Consider the following 20,971-nt stretch of genomic DNA (forward strand, 5'->3'; position numbering starts at 1 on the left):
GGTCATGATATTTGGTACTGACAGCATATGGAACCGTTCATAGATGAGATGCCAATTCAGAACCCTTAAGTCTAAGATAGGGCACTGACCCCCGTCCGGTTTCGCCACCAGGAAGTACTGGGAGTAGAACCCCGGACTGCTCAGATTCGACACAACCTCTATCATGTTCTTCTCTAGAAGAGCGGTGACCTCTTGATCCATTTCTGGTGTGCGAGGGGTCACCACAGTTCCGGATATTGGATGCAGTCCTTGAAATTCTAGGGCATAGCCCATGCGTACCACCATCAGGACCCACTGATCCGTGGTCACCCATTCCCAAGTCTCTGGGAAGGGATTCAGGCGAGTCCCAAAGCGCCCCGAGTCATTGTTTCCTAGGAGGGACATTTGTATGGGGCTTCTCGAAAGCCTGTTTACCGGGCTGCCCACCAAACTTGAATTTGGCGGGGAACTTATTGGCCCGAAAGGACCATTCTGGGGATGGATAACGGTATGCCTGGGATTTTTGCACCTGATGAGGTAACCATGATGGAGTCTTCTATATCTTAGCCGACGAAGAAGTGTAGGACATGGAACGTGCTGTGTTCCTTAGCTTTTGCACCTTCTGGAGCGTATTGTGGGTCTGCTCCGAGAAAAGGTTTGAACCCTCAAAGGGCAAGTCCTCCACCCTGGCACGAGCCTCAAAATGCAAGCCTGAACACTGAAGCCAAGCATGACGTCTTAGTGCCACCGACGTGACCATGACCTTAGCCTCACACTCCACGGAGTGACAGGCAGAGTAAAGTTCCTGTTTGGACACTTGAACAGCCTCCCAAAGAAAGGACTTTGTAGTGTCCTATTTGTCCTGGGGAAGAAGATCCAAGAAGGAACCCCACTTTCTCCCACAAGACGTGGTTATATCGGGCATTGTAGGCCTGATAATTGGCCACTCTGGAGTGTAAGGCAGCAGCCAAATAAAGTCTTCTTCCAAAGGAGTCCAACTTCTTGTCTTCTTTATCATTAGGGGCAGATTGACCATGTCCCTGATATCGTTGCAGAGAGGTTTCCACCACAGTAGAGTTGGGGATCGGATGACTCTTCAAAAAGGCCGCGTTCTCTTGAAACTGCACCCTGTAGAAATGTTCAAGGAACCGACTGGGCTGAGAAAGCGTATTAGGGCATTTCCAATGCACTTTCACCACCTTCAGTAGCGTGGGGTTAAATGGTAGAGCCGCTGGGACCTTAGCTTCATGGTCAATTAGGCTAAACAGAGGGTCCAATTCACCCTCTTGTGGGTTGCCCAAGTTCACCCCCAAAGCAGAAGCCATACGATACACATAGGCTGTATAGAGTATTAGGTCCTCCGAGGGGGAGACCGGCTTCGAATCCAAGTGGACATCGAGGGGCGACGATCCCAGGGAGACATCCTCCGAATCTGGGGAGCTGTCCTCACTGTCCTATGCGAGTTGCAAAGAAATAGCCAACTCCTGGGTTGCAGGGGCCAATCCTGGGGGGGAACTAGGCTCAGGGACAAGGAACCAACTCATGGTGCTCTGTCGATGTGGACAAAGTTAGTGCTTCACACTCCTCTTGATCCCGAGGAGAACAATGCAGAGAATGGGAATGTGGGAAGTCCACTGAGTGCGAAGGAGAGGCCCTCTCTGGCCTAGGAAACCAGGACTGACCATACGTGCGGTCCTCCAAAAAGCATGACCCATAACGTGGTCTGGTGTAGCCTGAATAGTCCAACATAGAGGAGAGGAGAGCTGGTCTTGTGGTAGCAAGCATGACTTGTCCCCTTAGCTAAGCAGGGTCTGCCCTGGTTGCATATGAAAGGGAGATTAGAAGTGTGAGCACTGTAAGATATTCCCCTCAGGGGACAGAGGCACTCTGGGAAGAGCAGAAGCTTCCAAGTTCCCTCCCTGGCCTCTCCAAGATAGGGCTGAGAGAGATTCCTGCCTACAACCTTGGAGAAGCCACTGCCAGTCTGTGTAGACAATACTGAGCTAGATAGACCAATGGTCTAACTCACTATATGGCAGGTTCCTATGTTGCCTCATAGGCTTTTGCGGCTGGTCCTGTTGGGCAACTCTAGCCTTCTTGTGGACCGAGGAAGCCGAAGGGCCTGAAGCTTTCCTTTTCGGAGCGGGAGGTTGCTCCCGATCTGTCGACACATGCTTGCTCGCCTTCGATCTCTTCTTTTTGGCTTTTGGTTGCACTTCCAATGAGACCGGTGAAGTCCGAGAAGCCACCTGCGGCTGATAAGAGGGGAGCTCTTCCAAGCGTGCCCTGTCCTCAGACGCCAAAGCCGTGTGAGCATCCGCGACCAATGATCCCAGTATCAGAAACGAAGGTTCAAGCCCTCCAGCAAAGGTAGCCGGTCGGTCCGCTGATACTGAGGCAGCCATTCCGAAGGATCGTTTAAGTTGCAAGGCTTCCGAAGAACGGAGAGCCAAATCCCACAGGGCTGCGCACAAGCAAGAGGCCCTATTACGATGAGCCTGTTTAGTAAACTTCTGGCAATGCAAGCAGGTCTTGCTATGTGGGACTCCCCCAAGCACAGGAGGCACTCTGAGTGCGTATCTGGGGAGGAGAGCTTCGCTCCACAAGTAGTGCACTTTTTGAAGCTCTCCGTGCCCGGCATGCACGCCAAAGTCCGGCCGGCCAACACACTCTGTCCCAGCCGGGAATGGAGCTCAAAGAGAAGACTGGTGGGCCACTGTGTGAAACAGGATGCTGGACTAGATGGCCCTTGGGCCTGATCCAGCAGGGCTGTTCTTATGACCGAGGAAAAGAAACTTAATGCAAGGAAAAATGGCACTGCACAAATTGAAAAATAAAAAAGAAACAGGAGAAAAAACCACCAGGATAGGCCTAATCCAACAAATTGTTGAGCCGAAAGACTCACGATGTTCGCTGAAGCGTGGATGAAGAAAGACTGAGGGGATGAGGAGTGGCGCACATAGGCGGAACTTGGGGGGGCAGGCAGGGCACGTGCCCTAGGCACCACTGAGGTGGGGGCACCATGCCAGTTCCTGGCACCCCCACCCCATTGCCCACCTGCCCAGCCCCAGGGCCCCTCAGCCACTTGCCTCCAGCTCCGGCCTAGGATTGGCGAGGCCTAGGATCGGAGCAGCCTGCAAACTGCAGAGCTCTTCTCTCTCCGCCTCTCAGCTGATCGGCGGGTGGGCGGGGCTTCCAGAGAGGCCTCCAAGCAGGCCTCCCTGAAGCCTGAACTCAGCAGGCCCCAAGGGAGTGAGGGAGCCAGGAAGGAGGCTGGCAGAGTTCCCTGCAGCAGACCCTCTGCCCAGACCATCCAGTACAGCCTTTGCCAGGTAGGCTGTGAATTCCTTTTTGTGGTTAACCCCCACCCCTCCAATATAGGGATCTGCTTGCCATAGGGCTTTGATATGGGGGGTGGGGCGAGACTGAGAAGTCTCTGAATATTTAATTTAAAACAGACTGAAAAATGTGCTGGCTTTAAAAACAAAAACGATCTAAAAAGGCCTATAAGTGGCTTGTTTCATGTCAGAAAGTTACAAACACTTCTGGAACAGATATTTATTTATTTATTTATTCATTCATTCATTCATTCATAAAAGCACTTATGTTCAAGTTTTGCAACCCAGAAGGTCTGAGTGAGAACTGTGAAGCATGTGTTGTGCTTTTATTTTATTTTATTTTTCTTGTGTGTGAACTGCTCTCCAATAACTTACAGGGACTTCAGGGTAAATCTGGCCAACATGTGAATGCAGCACCTCCATTCCAGAGGAGATGTGTGTTAAAGGGCTTTAAAAGCCACGTGTGAAAAACCTCCTGGAATCAAACTTTACTGAATTTGTTCAGAATTCTGAGAAAACAAACATAGGCCCACCCTGCATGGTTGAAAGTTTCCTTTGCTAATCTGCAGCGAGGGGGCCATTTTAATAATTAGCGTTGCTAGTGTGTTCTAGGCATTAAAAGTAGCACAAATATATAGTACTCAATGTATATCACTATATACTGTGAAGTGTGCATGTGTGTATTCAGTGAAATGTATTTCCAGGCAGCATACTTATTTTGAAATATCAGACTTAAATCCTTGGGGGCCTGGGGTGTGTGGAGGCCCTGGACTTTGAGGGGCTGGGGGCCCATTTTAAAATCTCATCTTGGACCATTCCAACCTTGCTATACCCCTGGCGGTCACTACACATGGGTTTCTGCACAACACCTGCACAGAAGAAATTTCCATGTAGAAAATGTGTCACTTGTAAATTGACCCTGAATTTTCTATCCATGACTGGGATATTTGAGAGTTAGAGTCAATAATAAAAGAACAGCACGCTGCTTGTGACAGGAAGGGGCAAATTACAATGATTTCTTAGTCTGGCAGGGGCTGGTTTTGGCCTTGGCAGAACTTGGCTGTCTACTCCTGTTGCAAATGCCTCTGTCTAGTGTGGCAAACTAATGTATCCTCCTCCCTTTTGGTGTCAAAGTAAGCACTGGTGTGGTGAATGCACATATACCCCATCATGAGCCAATAGTCATCATAAGACAAAGGCTGTCAGGAATCATTCACTGGTTTATAGGCCGCCGCCACCACCACCACCACCTTCTTCTTCCCCTATTTTGCTAGTGGCTATTTGAGCAGGTGATCCTCTAGGACAAAGTCATGTTTTTTAAAAAGAATGAGATGAGACAGAGAAAATGACACTTGGAATCCTCGCATAACTCCTGATTGTTGTTCTAAGTCTTTTACAGAGATGGCTCATGTTTTCCGGTTTTGATCAACAACCATGTCTAGATGGAAACCAGTGTTTCTTTTAACAGGGATTTCCAGATATTGTTGACTACAAGTCCCATCATTCCTGTCTGGACAGGGGCGCAATTTCTGTGCTTGCCCTAGGCGCTATTTTCCCTAGTTATGCCTCTGGTGGCGCAGCCGTATATAGCGGCTGGGGGCAGGGTTACCACCAAAAGCAGGAGAAATCGAGCTTTTTAGATTCCGATGAGGTCTCTGTGCAGGCGCATAGCCCATTTGTGTAGAAGACAGAGACCACGTCAAAGAACTTAACTCAGTGGGAGCAATTCAAAGGAAGTTGAGTGATCCTATCACAATCAGTGGCTGACATTCCATGCAGCAGAACATCAGCGTTAGGGACTTTTCAAGGTCGCTGTGCAACTTGAAAGGCAGTCCCAATGTTGTAGCACAATGAGGCAGCTGTGGAATGACTTGAAACAGCTTCCAGGCAGTTACACAGCACTACTTCCATTGGAAACTGTCACTCTGCAGCTGCCCCATCAGGTCTCTAACACCAATGTTCCACTGCATTTTGGCCAACAAAATTTATGTAACTTTCTCTGGATTACTCCTTTCATGACACAGATGCAGGGAAAATGATGCTGAAGTGCCAAGTAATGTTCAGAGTGTTCTAGCAGACAGGGACTGCTCTGAGGAGGACCACCTCCATGATTAAGTCAATTTAAAAGTGAAATGTTTTCAGTCCCTTTAGACCATGAGCCAGGCTCACAAGTTTTACCCATCAGTACCATCTCAAGGGGCAAATGCTCATTGTGAGTTTTGGCAAAATAGGTGATAGCATTGTTGCACTTACAGCTTTCTGTAATGGAGCACATTCCTGCCCATTTCACTTCCATTCCTCTGACAATTACGAAAAAAAATTTGATCGTTTTTCTGTTTTTAAAACTTTTAAAAGCTTTAAAAACACCATTGTAAATTTGGCCACTGCAGTCAGGACCATAAAAGCATGAGAATACACTGAAAGCTATGATACTACTGAAAATAGTATCACCTATTTTACACTCTTTGGAGTGTAGACCTTGCCAAAAATAATGAGCACTTGCCCCCCAACACAGTAGTGACTCCCACAAGCTGGCTCAAATACTACTTTATATTATTTGATATCCCGGTTAACTGAGCAAAGAGACTCGCCCTATTCAACCCCCCTCCAGTGGCTGTTGCTGGTATCTGCCTTATGTTTCTTTTTAGATTGTGAGTCCTTTGGGGACAGGAAAGGAAAGATTGTGCAGTTGAGTCTATGTCGACTCCTAGCAATCACAGTCCATGTGATTTTTTGGTAGAATACAGGAGTAGTTTACCAGTGCCTCCTCCATGCAGTGTGAGAGGATGCCTTTCAGCACTTCCCTATATTGCTGCTGCCCAATATAGGTGACTACAAATGTATTTACTAGGCACAGTCTGGGAAGCACACTGGCAGGGATTTGAACTAACAGCCTCTTGCACTCTAGGCAAGCTGCTTCCCCGCTGTGCCACAGGGACCATCTTTATTTATGTCTTGTTTATTTTTCTATGTAACCCAGCCACTCTATAGAGCCAGCCCTCTATGCTTTCATCCACAATTGTTGTTCCTTTAAACATCTCTGTAGTTTGTAGCTTATCTGCTTATCTGCTGCCACCACCACCCAGTTATTACAGAGTTTAACCCCGACCCTGGATTTAGGTGGAATTCCAGGGACACTTTCCTTCTCTTTCTTTTGGAAAAGTACAAAAACCTTCCATGTGCAAGCTTACATGTGCTGAAAAAACTTGGTAGCTGAATGATCAAATTGAGGCATGTTTGCACCAGAGTAAACCCTCTTTCCTGAGTTAAAAATCCACTCAAAGAGGCTGGTTAAAATTTGCAAAGAAAAATAAACTTTATTCAAAATACTACAGACAGTTTCCATCTGAAGCTTTCTCAGCTTTTAGTTACAGGAAAAATACTCAGTTGATTACAAGGTTCCTTCCAAAAAGCACTCCAACTGATATTGGAGTGGTACACTTTAAAAATTGTGGTTACCCAGTTGCAAAGAATATGGATACAAGAAAATACAGAAGCACCCTTAAAGTTTACAGAGATTCTTTCAATGCCCGAGCTGGATGGGTGCAGGCTATGGCTTTCTTAGCTTAGTTACATTCTAGGTAAAACAACAATAGACAAGTTGCAGGAATATACAGAGCACACGAAAGGAAAATAAAAGTCTAACACAAACTGACTAACAAACTGATCCCTAGGCTAAATTTCCAGAAGCCAGAAGCCCTGGCTTCCTCCCCTTGAATTCACCACAAACCTGATGAGAGTCAAGCTTCCTGCAATACTGTCTCTCAAGGAACTGCAGATGTCCTTCCATGAGAGAATTCTCCTGGCTAGCTTTTGACTATGAGGTAGCAAAACTCCATTGCTCCTCACTAAGCCTTCTGCCCGTCCTCTCCCACCTCCAGCCTAGCTGCTTCTGAACAAAGAAATGCTTCTCTTCCTGCCTCATGGCTCTCTAGGTCACACACACCATGTGCTGAGTTTCTGATCCCTAGAGGTCACTGCCTGTCAGTCAGGTCAGGGTTCACTTCTGGTTCACTCTTTAGGGGAGGGAGGGGCTGTTCAGTGACTGATCGCTACAACCGCTTTGGGAACTTTGGTTGAAGAGCTGTCTATAAATATTTGTTACTACTACCACTACTACTACTACTAATAATAATAATAATGCTTCCCAATTTTAAGTGTTTTACAATGTAAGCCCCATTGAGTTCAATGGGGCTCACTACCAGGTAAATATTACAGGATGAAGCCTTAATTAATTAGTTAATTAATAAATTAATTAACTGGCATTTCAGCACAATTTTTGACTGTGAGTATACCATTCAGTTTGCCTAGATAAAAATGACCTGGGAGCCTTCAACACTAGAACATCCAGTCTCATTGAAAGTCAGTGGCTCTTAGGAGCCAAGGTCAATGAAATATTTGATAAAGTGTCACTTACATATTTTTCTTACCTACCAGTGTACTGAACTGTATTATGTTCCAGGCTGGTCTGCGCACATTACATGACATTGGACCAGAGATTCGACGGGCAATCTCTGGAGACTTGACAGCTGAAGAAGAGTTGGACAAGGCTATGAAAGAAGCTGTTTCTGCTGCCTCAGAAGATGATATTTTCAGGGTAAGTGTTTTTTCTGTTACTTTCATTAGCCTAAGGTATGAGGTCACATTCTAACGTACAGAATCACAAAAATATATTTATTTACGCTTCTTATTAATTTTGGAATACTTCATTACAACTGAAGAGCAATGCTTTGAAAGAGGATCTAATGTGGCAAACTAGGAGAGAGTGTCTTGACCTGGACCTCCCCCATCATTTAAAACTCCTCTGGAAGAGCTGCCACCAGTCTCCTATGAGACAAAACTAATTTTAAAACCTTGTAAAGAGTGTGTAGGCTGAACAGGCACGTAGGGAGAGGGAGACAGAACGGTGCACATTTCCAGCCCAGGTCAAGTTTAAAACAATCAAAATCTAGTTTATGTAAGTAGATATAAAACACAGAACAGTTTATAGGCAAACAAGGCAAAATGGTTAACATGCACACGTGAGGTACCTTTCTTCCTGTCTGAGACAGGAGGCTCAGTAGATCTTAGGTCTTAAGTTGCAGTTCAGAAAACAAAAGCTTGCATCATGGTGAAGTCTGCACGCTCCTAGGAGCTATGCAGCATGTTCTCAGCAACAAAGCTAGACTAACACAAAAGTAATATTTTGGAAACAGCCACCTCAAGAGTCCCTCAGATGACAAAACCACCACCCCTAATTCAACTAACCTCACATAAAAGCTGGCTGTGGAATGAAATCAAAGAAGTTAAGGACGAATGTGAAAAGAGACTGTCAAAGACCAAGAAACAGAAGAAAGCAAAATGGATGTCAGAACAGATGATGGAAATTGCCAAGAAGAGGAGAGAAGCCAAAGTCAAGAAAGATAAAGACCTCAGGAAGGAACTTAATAGGGAATTTCAGAAAGCTGTTAAAAGAGACAAAGAACAGAACTACAATGACATCTGTAAAGACCTTGAGGATGGAAATAGACACAGAAAAACAAGGAGAGTTTTCCAAAAGATCTCTGAACTCAGAAGGAGGTTCCAACCTTGAATTGGTATGTTAAAGGATGCCAAAGGACAGATAATAACTGATTATTAGAAGAAGATCAAACAGAGATGGAAGGAGAATACTGAAAATCTGTACAGCAGGGACGTCAACATCCAAGATACTCTAGAACAGGGATTCTCAACGTGTGGGTCCCCAGATGTAATTGGACTTCAACTCCCATAATTTCCAACCAAAGGCCACTGGGGCTAGAGATTATGGGAGTTGAAGTCCAATAATATCTGGGGACCCACACGCTGAGAAATCCTGCTCTAGAAGATATTCCCTACTTGCAGGAACCTCTAGCATGGGAAGATTAAGTTAGATCACAACACCCCAGTCATTAGCAAGTCGGAAGGCTACAGGAATTGATGAAATAGCTACAGAAATATGGCAGGCAAGAGAAGAAGAATCAGACAAGGCTCTAAACAATTATGCCAGCAAATCTGGAGAACAAAACCAGGGACGGAACCACCATTGCGCGAATGGGCTCAAAGAACCCGGGCAACTGCCCCTCAGGGACCACGCCTCGCGCCCTGGCCACATGCCAGACGGAGGGGGCGTGAATTAGCTCGCAAACGGGTGGCCACATTTGTGGGGGGAAACAGTCAGTGCCATGCTCACAGTGTGGCTGGAGCGGCTCTCCCTGCCTTTAAAAGGCAGGAAGAGCCGCTCCCGGCCACGCTGTGAACACAGCACTGGCCTATCTTGCTCGCAAATGGGGCCACGCAGTCCCGTTTGTGAGCTAAATCCAGCCAGTGCCGCATTCGCAGCATGGCCGGGAGCAGCTCTCCCCACATTTTAAAGGCAGGGAGACCCACTCCGACTGCTCTGCAAACACAGCGCTGGCCAATTTTTCTCACAAACGGGGCTAATGGGGCTAACCTTCGCCCCCTGTATCTGATGTCAGACGTTGACGTCTGATGCAGGGGGTGGGGCTAGGAGGGCCGTAGCGGCGGGCTGAACCTAGGCCACTGCTGGCCTCCCTCCACCACTGAACAACACAGTGGCCAACAGACTGAAAGAGGTCAGTCTACATACCCATACCAAAGAAAGGAGACTTAATAGATACGCAAACCATTGCACAATATCCTTAATTTCACATGCTAGAAAAATAATGCTCAGGATCATCCAACGCAGATTAGAGCCCTGCGTTGAAAAGGAAATGCTGGATGTTCAAGCTGGTTTCAGAAAAGGCCAAGGAACAAGAGAAAATTTTGCTGATGCATGCTGGATAATTGAGAAAGCCAAAGAATACCAGAAATAAGTCAATATGTGCTTTATTGACTACAGAAAAGCCTTCGATTGCATCAACCATGTCAAGTTATGGAATATCCTTAGGAAAATGGGCGTCCCAGAAGATCTCATACAGAGAAGCCACAGTCCAGATGGAACATGGTGAAACAGACTGGTTCCAGATCACCAAAGGAGTAAGACAAAGCTGTATACTTTCTCCATATTTATTCAACATATATGCTGAACATATACTGAGGGAAGCTGGATTGGAAGAATATGAGTGCAGCTTTAAAGCTGGAGGAAGAAACATCAATATCCTGCTCTACACTGATGATGATACTCTGATAGCTGAGAATGCAGATGATATGCAAGCTCTAGTAGTGAAAGTTAAGGAGTACAGTGAAAAAATGGGACTACGACTAAAAGTAAAACTAATGACAACAGATACAGCAACCAGCCTCAGAATTGATAATGAAGACATTGAAGTTGTGGATAGCTTCTGCCTTTTAGGATCGACCATCAACAGTAAAGGATCCAGCATTCAAGAAATACATTGCAGACTAGCACTTGTAAGGCTGCAATTAAGGCTTTGGAAATGATATTTAGATGCCATGACGTGTATACCTACAAAGATTAAAATCGTTCAGACAATGGTTTTTCCTGCGACACTCTATGGATGCGAAAGCTGGCCCTTGGAGAAGCAGGACAGAAAAAATATTGACATTTTTTTAACTTTGGTGCTGGAGAAGACTTTTGAGGATACCATGGACAGCCAAGAAAACAAACAAATGGATCATAGAACAAATCAATCCAGAATTTTCATTCAAGGCACAAATAACCAGGCTCAAAATGACCAGGTTCAAACTTCGGACACATTATGTAAAGACCCAGCTCCCCTGAGAAGTCCGTTATGCTGGGGGAAATTGAAGGAAAGAGAAGAAGAGGATGATCAGCAGCAAGGTGGATGGACTCTGACAGCAATAAATGCACCACTGAAAAACCTAAAAGGCCAATTTGAAGACAGATGATCCTGGAGAGAATCTATCTATGTGATCGCTACAAGTTGACACTGACTTGATGGCACTTAATCAATCACTCAATCTGGTGCTTAAGAATACTTTGAGGCTGTTCTGGACTAAGGAGACACACCTGATTCGCAACAGGCAAGTGAGATTCAAGAAATCTACAAAGGAACAGCAAAGCCAGACCAAAATGACTTTCAGAATTGAGGGAAGTTCTGATATGAAACATGAATGAGTTTTTGGACTGAACAAAGGCCCCTTCTGTCACTGATTGTTTATCATAAGTTTTGGAATGCTGTATTACAACTGAAGAGCAATGCTTTGAAAGACCTACAATTTGCCTTTAGTTTAGTTTGATTGGCTGTTTTTTCTTGTATTTAATGTATTGGTTTTACTTTTTCATGGATAATGTGATGTTTTAAATTTTTAATTCTTGTACTCTGCCCCAGAGTGCCAGGACAGAGAGCAAAATACAGTAGAAATATAAAAAATAAGAATGAATAGCATAAAAATTGAATTAAATTAATACATTCTGTTTACAACAGGAAGTTATGTCACCTAGGACATAACAATAATAATAATAATTTTGTTAGCCACCCCATAACAAACTGTTTTCTGGGCAGCTCACAACCTAACAGTAAAAGCATCCTAATTTTTTTTACTGTTAAAACATCCTTAAAACATCCTAACAGTAAAAACATCCATAACACAAAAAAAAAATTACAACAGAAAATAGAAAATACAAAATGTTTAAAAACTTTTTTAAAAATCAAATTTAAAAAGCCTGAGTGAACAGAAAGGTCTTCACTTCATGTCTAAAAGAGCACAATGACGACTCCAGGCAAGCCTCACTGGGGAGACTATTCCATAGATATCATGCTACCACCAAAAAGGCCCTCTCCCTAGTAGCCACCCACCTCACCTCATTTGGCAGGGACACCTGGAGCAGGGCCTCCGAATAATATTTTAAGGTCTGAGTTGGGACATATGGGGCAAGTCCATGCTGTACACTTTATTACAATGCAAGGAATTCAATTTCTAATATCTTCCATGGAGACTACAGTTTAATCACATTTTTGAAGTGGCAGTGCTACTACTGTATTTGCCTTCCGGAGAGACAACCATTATTTTATGGGGAAGAATAACACTAGGGCATCTGGTAGAAGATTCCTACTAACTCAGGAACTGTTTCTCAAAATCACCTATCTAGAAATAGCAAAATATCCTGCCTTTTTTGATCAAGAGGTATTTTTAGGAAGAGTCCCCATTATTCATAGCCTGAGCAGATTTAACTCTAGATGCGGTACATTAGTCAGAAGCCTGTCCATCATTGCTCATATGCTCTTCTAGCTAAGAGTTATGACATGTAATAAAAGGTTTCAGTAAAAGGTCATACTATATTTTACTCTGGCAGCCTTTACTTGAGGAAGCTGATACAAATAATCATGAAAAGAACCATGTATCACTTCAAATAATACTGTACTCCATGTATGAAATAGCCATATCTGAAGTGGCCCTTTGGCTCACTGACTCGGAATGTTTTTAATTTTGCTTACAGAGAGCTGGTGGCTTGTTTGGAAATCATGTCAGCTACTACCAAAGTGATGGCAGAAGTTCATTTCCTCAGACATTTACTACTCAACGCCCTTTGCACATCAACAAATCTAGCAACAACCAGGGAGATACCGAATCCCCATCCCATGAGAAACTTGTGGATTCCACCTTTACTCCAAGCAGTTACTCATCATCAGGCTCCAACGCTAACATCAACAATGCCAACAACACTGCCTTGAGCCGCTTCCCGAGCCCACAAAGCTACCCCAGCACTGTCAGCACTGTGGAAGGCCACAGCACTCCTTTATCACCCACTGCACGGATCCAGGAAGCCCCTTGGAAACCTGGCTGCAGACGGTAAAGTCCATCAGCAGTAGCAGTACTTCTGTTATTTGCCATTAATGAAGCATTGTATTTGTGCAACGGTACAGCAAGCACACAAAAGACATAAAGATTAGTAACTAGGGATGTGCACGAACTGGCGTTCAGTGGGTTTGGCGGCTAAGGCGGGTTACCTTTAAGGAACAGGGAGGGTGCTCATGCCCGCTGACATGTTTCCCCCACTGGCGCTGTTGTGAAAACTGCTGGTGCAGACTGGCAGCATACCTCCTTGCCGCCCCGGTCAGTGTCGGACTAGAAGTGGCTGGTGCATGTGTACATGTTGCACATGTACACTGTCCACTTCTGCCCCAGTGCTGACCGGGGCAGCAAGGAGGTACACTGCTGCCCCGCACCAGCGGTTTTCACGACAGTGCCGGCAGGAGAAACGTGGGGGGGAGAGATAAGCACCCTCTCCTCTCCTTAAAGGTAACACCACCCCCTGCCGGCAGGAGAAACGTGGGGGGGAGGGATAAGCACCCTCTCCTCTCCTTAAAGGTAACACCACCCCCTGCCGCCAATAATTTTACACGGTTTATATACAAATCTGTGATCTTTACTTTATTCATATATTCTGGTGTATAAAACAAACTCAACAAAATAGACAGAAAAGAAATAATTAACCAGCAATCTAACTTTCTTGATGGGTCTTTACAGAGCAAAGTCAAAGAATGGATGTTGTGCAAGATCTGCTGTAGTATAGTGGTAACGAGCATGGGCTTTAGAATTGAGTAGGAGATCAGCTTATTTGTGGACAGCCACTGCCTGTCAAAAATAAGGCCCTAGGACCTTATCAGAGCTTTTGTGGTATCTAGTATGGCCCATAAACTCCTACCAGTTTCTGCAAAGTTTGAACAGAGATTGGTGCCCCTACCTGAATTAATAATCAGATCCTGAATTAATAATATAAGAGCTTTGAAGGAGGAGACCAAGAATCCATCTAGTGTAGTATCCTGTTTGCACAATGGTCAGCCTGATGTCTCCAAAGAAGCTTACAAAGGCAAGAGCCCAACCCTGATCTCCACCCCCCAACATTTGATATGTAGGAATAAACTGTCTCTGCCTATGGACATTTTCTTAAGCTCTCATGACTAACAGCTGTTGATAGACCTCTGTGAATTTGTCTAATCCCACTTTAAAGTCATCTAAACCAGTAGCTATCGAATCTTCTGGCTGTGAATTCCATAAGTTAATTATGCATAGTATGAAGTGCTTCTTGTTATCTGTCCTGCATCTCCTACCAATTTACCAGTAGCTGATATGTGCCATTGCGTCAGCCCATCCCCCATTCGTTTAAAGCTTGCAGGACACAGAACAAGTATTGAGGTACATGCTGTGTAAAATAATGTGAAAACTGCAGCCTAGGTAAGGCTGTGCCAACAACAATTGCTCCCCCCCCCCCGCATTGCATTCTGCTCCTGTTCCACCCTGTTCCTGTGTTCCTCTTTACATATTTGTAGGCCACACATGCAAGCAGCAGCACAGGAATTACTTGTGTCTAAGTGTCCCAGGCTGGGATATGATACAGAAAGTGAAATTCTTGTGATGGATAATGGGCATTGGAAGGACTCCAGAGAATTCATTCATTCATTCATTCGATTTCTATACCACCCTTCCAAAAATGGCTCAGGGCGGTTTACACAGAGAAATAGCAAATAAATAAGATGGATCTCTGTCCCCAAAGGGCTCACAATCTAAAAAGAAACATCAGATAGTCACCAGCAACAGTCACTGGAAGTACTGTGCTGGGGGTGGATAGGGCCAGTTACTCTCCCTCTGCTAAATAAAGAGAATCATCACATTAAAAGGTGCCTCTTTGCCAAGTTAGCAGGGACTCCAGAGAATTCAGAATTTAATTGAAATTAAACTGGCACTGTTTGGTGGAAAAGTATTGATATGACACAGAAGCATCTGCTGGGTAGGAAACATGGCCCTCCAACTGATTTGACACCCCTGTTTTAAACTGATGGAAGTTGGCCTTGGAATTGCAGATTATATAATACTAGCTGGAATGGGCACACAGCATCGGCACCTCTGATGGCCCACCCGGCTCGCTTCTCTCCCCCCCACATGCAGTTTCTGACCAGCCTTCAAGCCAGCCCGTCCCCTCTTGCCACAGAGGCCAGGTCGGCCCGCTGCCGCCTCCTCATCCCAGCTGCTGGATCTGCCGCCTCCTCCTGGCAGCCCAGCCACATACTCATCCTGGCGGCCAGGCCGGGCCCACCGCTGCCTCCTCACCCCGGCAGCCAGTCCGGGCCTGCTGCCACCACCAAACCCCGGTGGCCAAGCCGGCCGCCACTGCCTCATGCTGGTGGCAGGGCCAACCCGCCCCTCTTTCGCGAGAGCTGCCACGCATGGAATTAGCGACGGGTACGCTTAGGAGAAATAAATATATAGAAGATATTCTCTTAATACCCTGAGGGACATTTTTGGCAACTGCACTGTTCAGGAGATTCTCTGTGATCTCAACTCATCTTTTTTCACATTTCAAATTTAGCAATAAAAGACCAATGCAATGGCTAGGGTGGTTCTTTCCCTTTACCAAAGTACATGAGTGCACTCAAATGTACACATACAGAATTAGTGTTAATATTTAGTTTCATTCTTTGGGCTATATACTTGATGAATTCTCAAAGTAACAATTCCTGTGGTGGTAGTTGATGTTAATTGCTGTGATCACTGAAGAAGTGCCAATTATCACCAATGATAAAACTCGCTCCTTGATTTCACTTGAATTTACATCAATGTATGTGAGAATAAAATTGGCCAAGAGCAAGAGTAGTCAGGTTTGCTATGGCAAAATTATGCCATATCTCCTGAGACAACAGTTCAATAAACAAGTGCAGTTCAGAAAGGGTTCTTTCCCTTTTCCCTGGAAAGCCGGGGGGGGGGATCACCTTCCTTCATTTGTATTCCCTTGCTACCTATATTTTAAATATAGTATTCTTTTCCTTCTCATGCTTCCTTGGTGAATTAGGACACATTACTATGAAGCATTGGGGCGGTAGGTATTTTTTTCCTGCTCAGGATAGAAAACCATTTCTTTTTAACGCTATATTAAAAAGTAACTGTAACCAGAAGGTTTCAAGTTCGATCCGGACCAGGGGCTCAAGGTTGACTCAGCCTTCCATCCTTCCGAGGTCGGTAAAATGAGTACCCAGAATGTTGGTGGGCAATATGCTAAATCATTGTAAACCGCTTAGAGAGCTTCCAGCTATAGAGCGGTATATAAATGTAAGTGCTATTGCTATTGCTATTAGATCTATTAAGAGGACAACTATCAGTAGTTTCTTGCTTTACTATAACACAAGCAGGCAAATGTTGGATTTGTGGTCATCTGGGGCAAGGATGGGCAGACATAAAAAGTAGCTGGGAGCTCCTCGTTTTCTTTTACAAACAGAGCCTTGGGAATTACCAGCACAAAAGAGAAGCTTGGGGAGGCAGAACCAGTCACAAAATGGCAGCTTAGGAAGACAGAACCAAATGGCAGCTTGTACAAAATTTTACATCAATAGAATAGGGAATCTTAAGATTAAAAAATCCTGAATTCCAGGATAATGTTACTGAAGGACAGGAGAGAAGAGAAGAGAAATTGCTTTGTGGGGGAAGAAACTGGAGAATAAAGTAAAAGAAACCCTGAGCACCCAAAGAAAAAGGGGTTTAAAATGGTGGCTCAGATTCTGCGCATCAAAACACAGACAGTTCAGTACCCACACTGCTGCTGCTGCACACATCTCAAACACCATGTGCTCTTGCAGAACAGGGCTATTCTGCTGTGACTTAAAATCACATAATCACAGTTGCATCCATTGGAAATTATAGCTGTAATGTCACACAACTCTGGTTGTACAATTTTTTGCTGGAGCGGAACAGCCTTGTTCCAAAATAGCACTGGCAATGTTTTGGATACGTGCAGCAACACGTATGGTGTTGAACCATCCGTGTTTCACTGCGCAGAATTTGAGCTGGTGTGGCCACACCCCGACTAAAGCAGCCAATCAGATTAACAGTATTGGTGGGAAGGGAGGGAGAAGCAAACCTAAAGGCCTGGAGTGCTATTTCAGATAATGTCTAGAGCTACCAGTAACTCTTGAGCTACCTAATGCCCATCCCGATCTAGGGCACGAACACAGAATAACTTATTGTGGATTAGTTGCCCTGAGCATGTTTCAGTTTGTTTCTATACTAGGGCCCTCTGGACATGCTGGGGAATCCCTATTCCATAATAAGCTTGAAGTGGAATTGTAGGAGTGTTCTCCATCACACTGTGCTTTATCTCAATTATAAACTCACAAAGCAGTTTATAATGGCAAAAAGTTTTTAAAGTTGTAATTGCAATTATAATTGTTATAAAAGTTATTAAAAGTTAAAAAAGTTATAATTGCAAACGTTTTATAATTGCAAGTTCTTTAATGTGGTCTCTGTCTTTTACAATGGGCTATGCGCCTGCGCAGAGACTTCATCAGAACCTAACAAGCTCAATTCTGATTTAGGTGGGAACCCCACCCCCAGCCACTATATGCGGCTGCACCACTCCACATCCCCTCAGTCTTCATCGTCCGTACTTCAGCAGACGTTGTGGAATCTTCAGCTCAGCAACGAGTAGGACTATTCTTGAATCCTCTTGTTTTTTATCCTGTTTCCCTGTTTTCACGCCTATAGTTGCTTTATTGTTTTGTGCAGTAGCGTTTTTTTCTTGGCATTTTTATTTTAATGGTTCCCCCCGCCCACGCATCTTCATGGCTCCGATCCCTGCCAGGACGGGGCTTGGCCGGCTGGCCAAAGATTTTCTACTCCGGGCACAAAGAACTTTAAGAAATGTGTTCACTGTGGATCTAAGATCCCTTTCCCCAATACTCATACCGAGTGTCTTCTCTGCCTGGGGGAATCCCACACTGTCAAGACCTGTATTCGTTGCCAGAGGTTTACGAACCAGGCACACAAGATCCGGCGAAGGCCTTCCTGCGTAAGCTGTCCAGGTGGCAAAGCAAGAACTTTACTCAGCCAGACACTCTGTGGAGTGCACAGCGAAGGTGATGGCCACGTCCATGGCTCTCAGGAGGCATGCCTGGCTGTGTTCCTCCAGGCTGACCTACGAGACCCGTGCTAGGATTTAGGAGCTCCCGTTTGAGGATTCTAGCCTCTTCATGGAACAGACTGATGACACCTTACAGAAGGTGCAGAAGCTGAGGAATATAGCAAAAATCTATGTCCTACTCTTCCTCTGCTCCTAAGCCGCAGAGGCAACACAGGTAGTCCCCTTACCAACAGCCTAAAGCCCCTTCCCAGCAGCAATCGGAGCGTTCCTTTCAGGTCAACAAATTCCAAACCCGATACAATTCCAGGTTCCAGCCCAATAAGCCTGCCTTTCCGAAACAGAGTCCGAATACCTTTCAGAAAAAGCAATGACTATTGGGCCTTTTGGACCCGCCTGGCTCCCTTTGTGGAGAATTGGGACGTGACTGTGGATCAGTGGGTCGTCACAGTCATACGCATGGGTTATGCCCTCAAGTTTCACCAGACACCACCACTGTCCAGGGTCGTGTGACTACTCTGTCAACCCCAGTGTTGGAGGTCTCTGCTCTCCTCTTGAAGGACGTGATTGAGAAAGTCACCAACGTGGTGAGCCCCAGTTTTTATTTCCATTATTTTGTCATTCCAAAACCAGACGGCGGTCAGCGCCCCATATTAGACCTCAGAGGCCTAAACAAACACCTTGTTTACAAGCATTTCTGGATGCTGTCGATGCTGACTATTTTGGCCCTTTTGGAAAAGGACATGTAGATGGTCTCCTTAGACCTGAGAGACGCTTACTATCATATCTCCATACACCCTCAACATCGTCGATTCCTGTGTTTCCAGATAGGGGGAATCGCCTATCAGTTCAAAGCCTTACTGTTTGGCCTCACGACAGTCCCAAGGGTCTTTACAAAGTGTCTGGCCCCTGTGGTGGTGTTTCTGCAAGAACAAGGGATACAAATCCTGCCATAGCTGGACGATTGGCTCATCCTGGCAGGTTCAAAGCGGGCTGCTTTGAGCTCTCTCAACACAGTCATAGATACACTGCAGAGCCTGGGCTTGCAAAACAACTTTGAGGAGTCACAGCTGGATCCTGCCCGCAGGATACAATGTATAGGGCTGATCTTTGACACCAGCTTGGAGCAAGCCTTCCTCCCGGAGGCCCGCATAGAGACACTTATGCGGCTGGCCACTGCTGTCCTGGCCGGAGGGCCACAGACCATGCATTTGGTGCAGCACCTCTTAAGCCATATGGCTGCCACCACATACATGCTTCCACATGCGCATGTTCAGATACGCATCATTCAGAGGTGGTTCCTGGATGTGTTCGGCCTGCTTCGGGACTGCGCTCAGTTGGAGCACATGCCTCCTCAGTTAGTGCAGGAAGCTGCGGCTTGGTGGGTCGAGCCTCATCATTTGATCCTCAGCTCCCCCTTCCAGGTCTCCCCTCCACGTTGGGTGATTATGACCGACGTGTCAGAGCTAGGTTGGGGCGCTCATTTGGACAGTTATCGCCTAAGCGGCCATTGGATGTCGACAGAGGGGTTGGCACATCAACTACTTGGAGCTGTTGGCCATATTCCATGCCCTAAGGGGCTTCTTACGCATAATTGTGGATTGTTCGGTGACCATTCAAACCGACAATACAACAGCAAGAGCCTACATAAATCAGCAGGAAAGCACAACCTCCAGGAGCCTCCTGTTTCTCTAACTCGACCTGTGGCATTGGTGCATAGCTCATGTGGTGACGCCTCATGCAGTCTACATCCAAGGGAACCTGAATGTCTAGGCGGACATGCTGAGCAGACTGAAAATGGTCTCCCATGACCACTCATGGGACCAGGGTGTACTCTGGGACATATTCGCAGTGTGGGTGCTCCAGATCTGGATGTTTTTGCATCTCGGGACAATGCTCAGTGTGTCCTTTATTGTTCCAGGGGAAGGGAAGGGGAGGGCTCTCTGGGCAATGTTTACATCCTGTCCTGGAAAGGCCCCTTCCTTTACCTGTTTTCACCGTTCCCCATCATACCAAAGGTTCTTCGCAAGCTGAGGGAGGACCACTCCAGGGCCATCCTGATAACCCCTTGGTGGCCCAGGAGGCTTGGTTTGCAGCAGTGACTTGGGTGTGCCTTACCACTCTACCTTACCTGCTGTCACAGGAGAAAGGTCGGGTGCTCCATCCGGACATCTGGGCCCTGCACCTGACTGCCTGGAAGATCCTACTGACTTCCCAGTGAGAGACATTTTGCTGGTGGCTAGAAAGCCCTCGACGAGGAAGTCATATGGACACAAATGGACTTATTTCTGTACATTTGCTACTCAGAATGGGCTTGATGTTCTTAATCCATCTGTTCAAAATGTTTGTACCTACCTGTTACCTTTGAAATAATCTGGTTTGACGCTCTCCTCTCTCAGAGTACATTTGGCGGCCATTGTGACACATTTTCCTGCCTCTCGGGTTTCCTGGTTCAAGGACCCGCTGATAAAGAGTTTTCTGAAGGGCTTATTGCATGTTTTGCCAGATGACCCTGTTATGTCACTGGCTTAGGCCTTGTCTGTGGTTCTGGCCAGTTTGCTGCATCCACCTTTTGAGCCTTTGGCTTTGATTGATCCTCGTCTCCTGACGTGGAAGGTTGCCTTCTTAGTGGCGATCAGGAGGGTGAGTGAACTGCAGGCCCTGAGGGCTGATCTACTGTACCCGCAGCTTCATAAAGATAAGATTGTGCTCTGGCCAGATGTTCAATTTCTTCCAAAGGTAGTTTCTACCTTTCATCGCTCCCTACCACTCATTTTGCCTGTATTTTTTCAAATCACTTTATCCGATGCAGAATGCAGGTTGCACCATTTGGATGTTTGAAGGGCACTGTCCTATGTTCAGA

General features: G+C 45.8%; 1 protein-coding gene and 1 long non-coding RNA gene across 37 annotated transcripts in view; one reads left to right on the forward strand and one right to left on the reverse strand.

Annotated features, from left to right (window-relative positions):
- CACNA1C (calcium voltage-gated channel subunit alpha1 C) overlaps window positions 1-20,971 on the forward strand; it is an 852,604-nt gene that overhangs the window by 809,901 nt on the left and 21,732 nt on the right. For 25 of the 32 annotated variants that reach the window (XM_053254970.1, XM_053254974.1, XM_053254969.1 and 22 more), the window contains 3 exons: window positions 7,780-7,914; window positions 12,700-13,052; window positions 16,051-16,077. In XM_053254970.1, the coding sequence (XP_053110945.1) occupies window positions 7,780-7,914; window positions 12,700-13,052; window positions 16,051-16,077 (515 nt within the window). The remainder of the gene's footprint in view (window positions 1-7,779; window positions 7,915-12,699; window positions 13,053-16,050; window positions 16,078-20,971) is intronic. The other 7 variants (XM_053254973.1, XM_053254982.1, XM_053254989.1 and 4 more) reach the window with 1 other exon arrangement.
- Window positions 1-20,971, reverse strand: part of LOC128326992 (uncharacterized) — a 235,157-nt gene that overhangs the window by 171,158 nt on the left and 43,028 nt on the right. The gene's annotated exons all lie outside the window — the stretch shown is intronic.

Source organism: Hemicordylus capensis, chromosome 5, assembly GCF_027244095.1.
Source record: "Hemicordylus capensis ecotype Gifberg chromosome 5, rHemCap1.1.pri, whole genome shotgun sequence".
NCBI lineage: Eukaryota > Metazoa > Chordata > Lepidosauria > Squamata > Cordylidae > Hemicordylus > Hemicordylus capensis.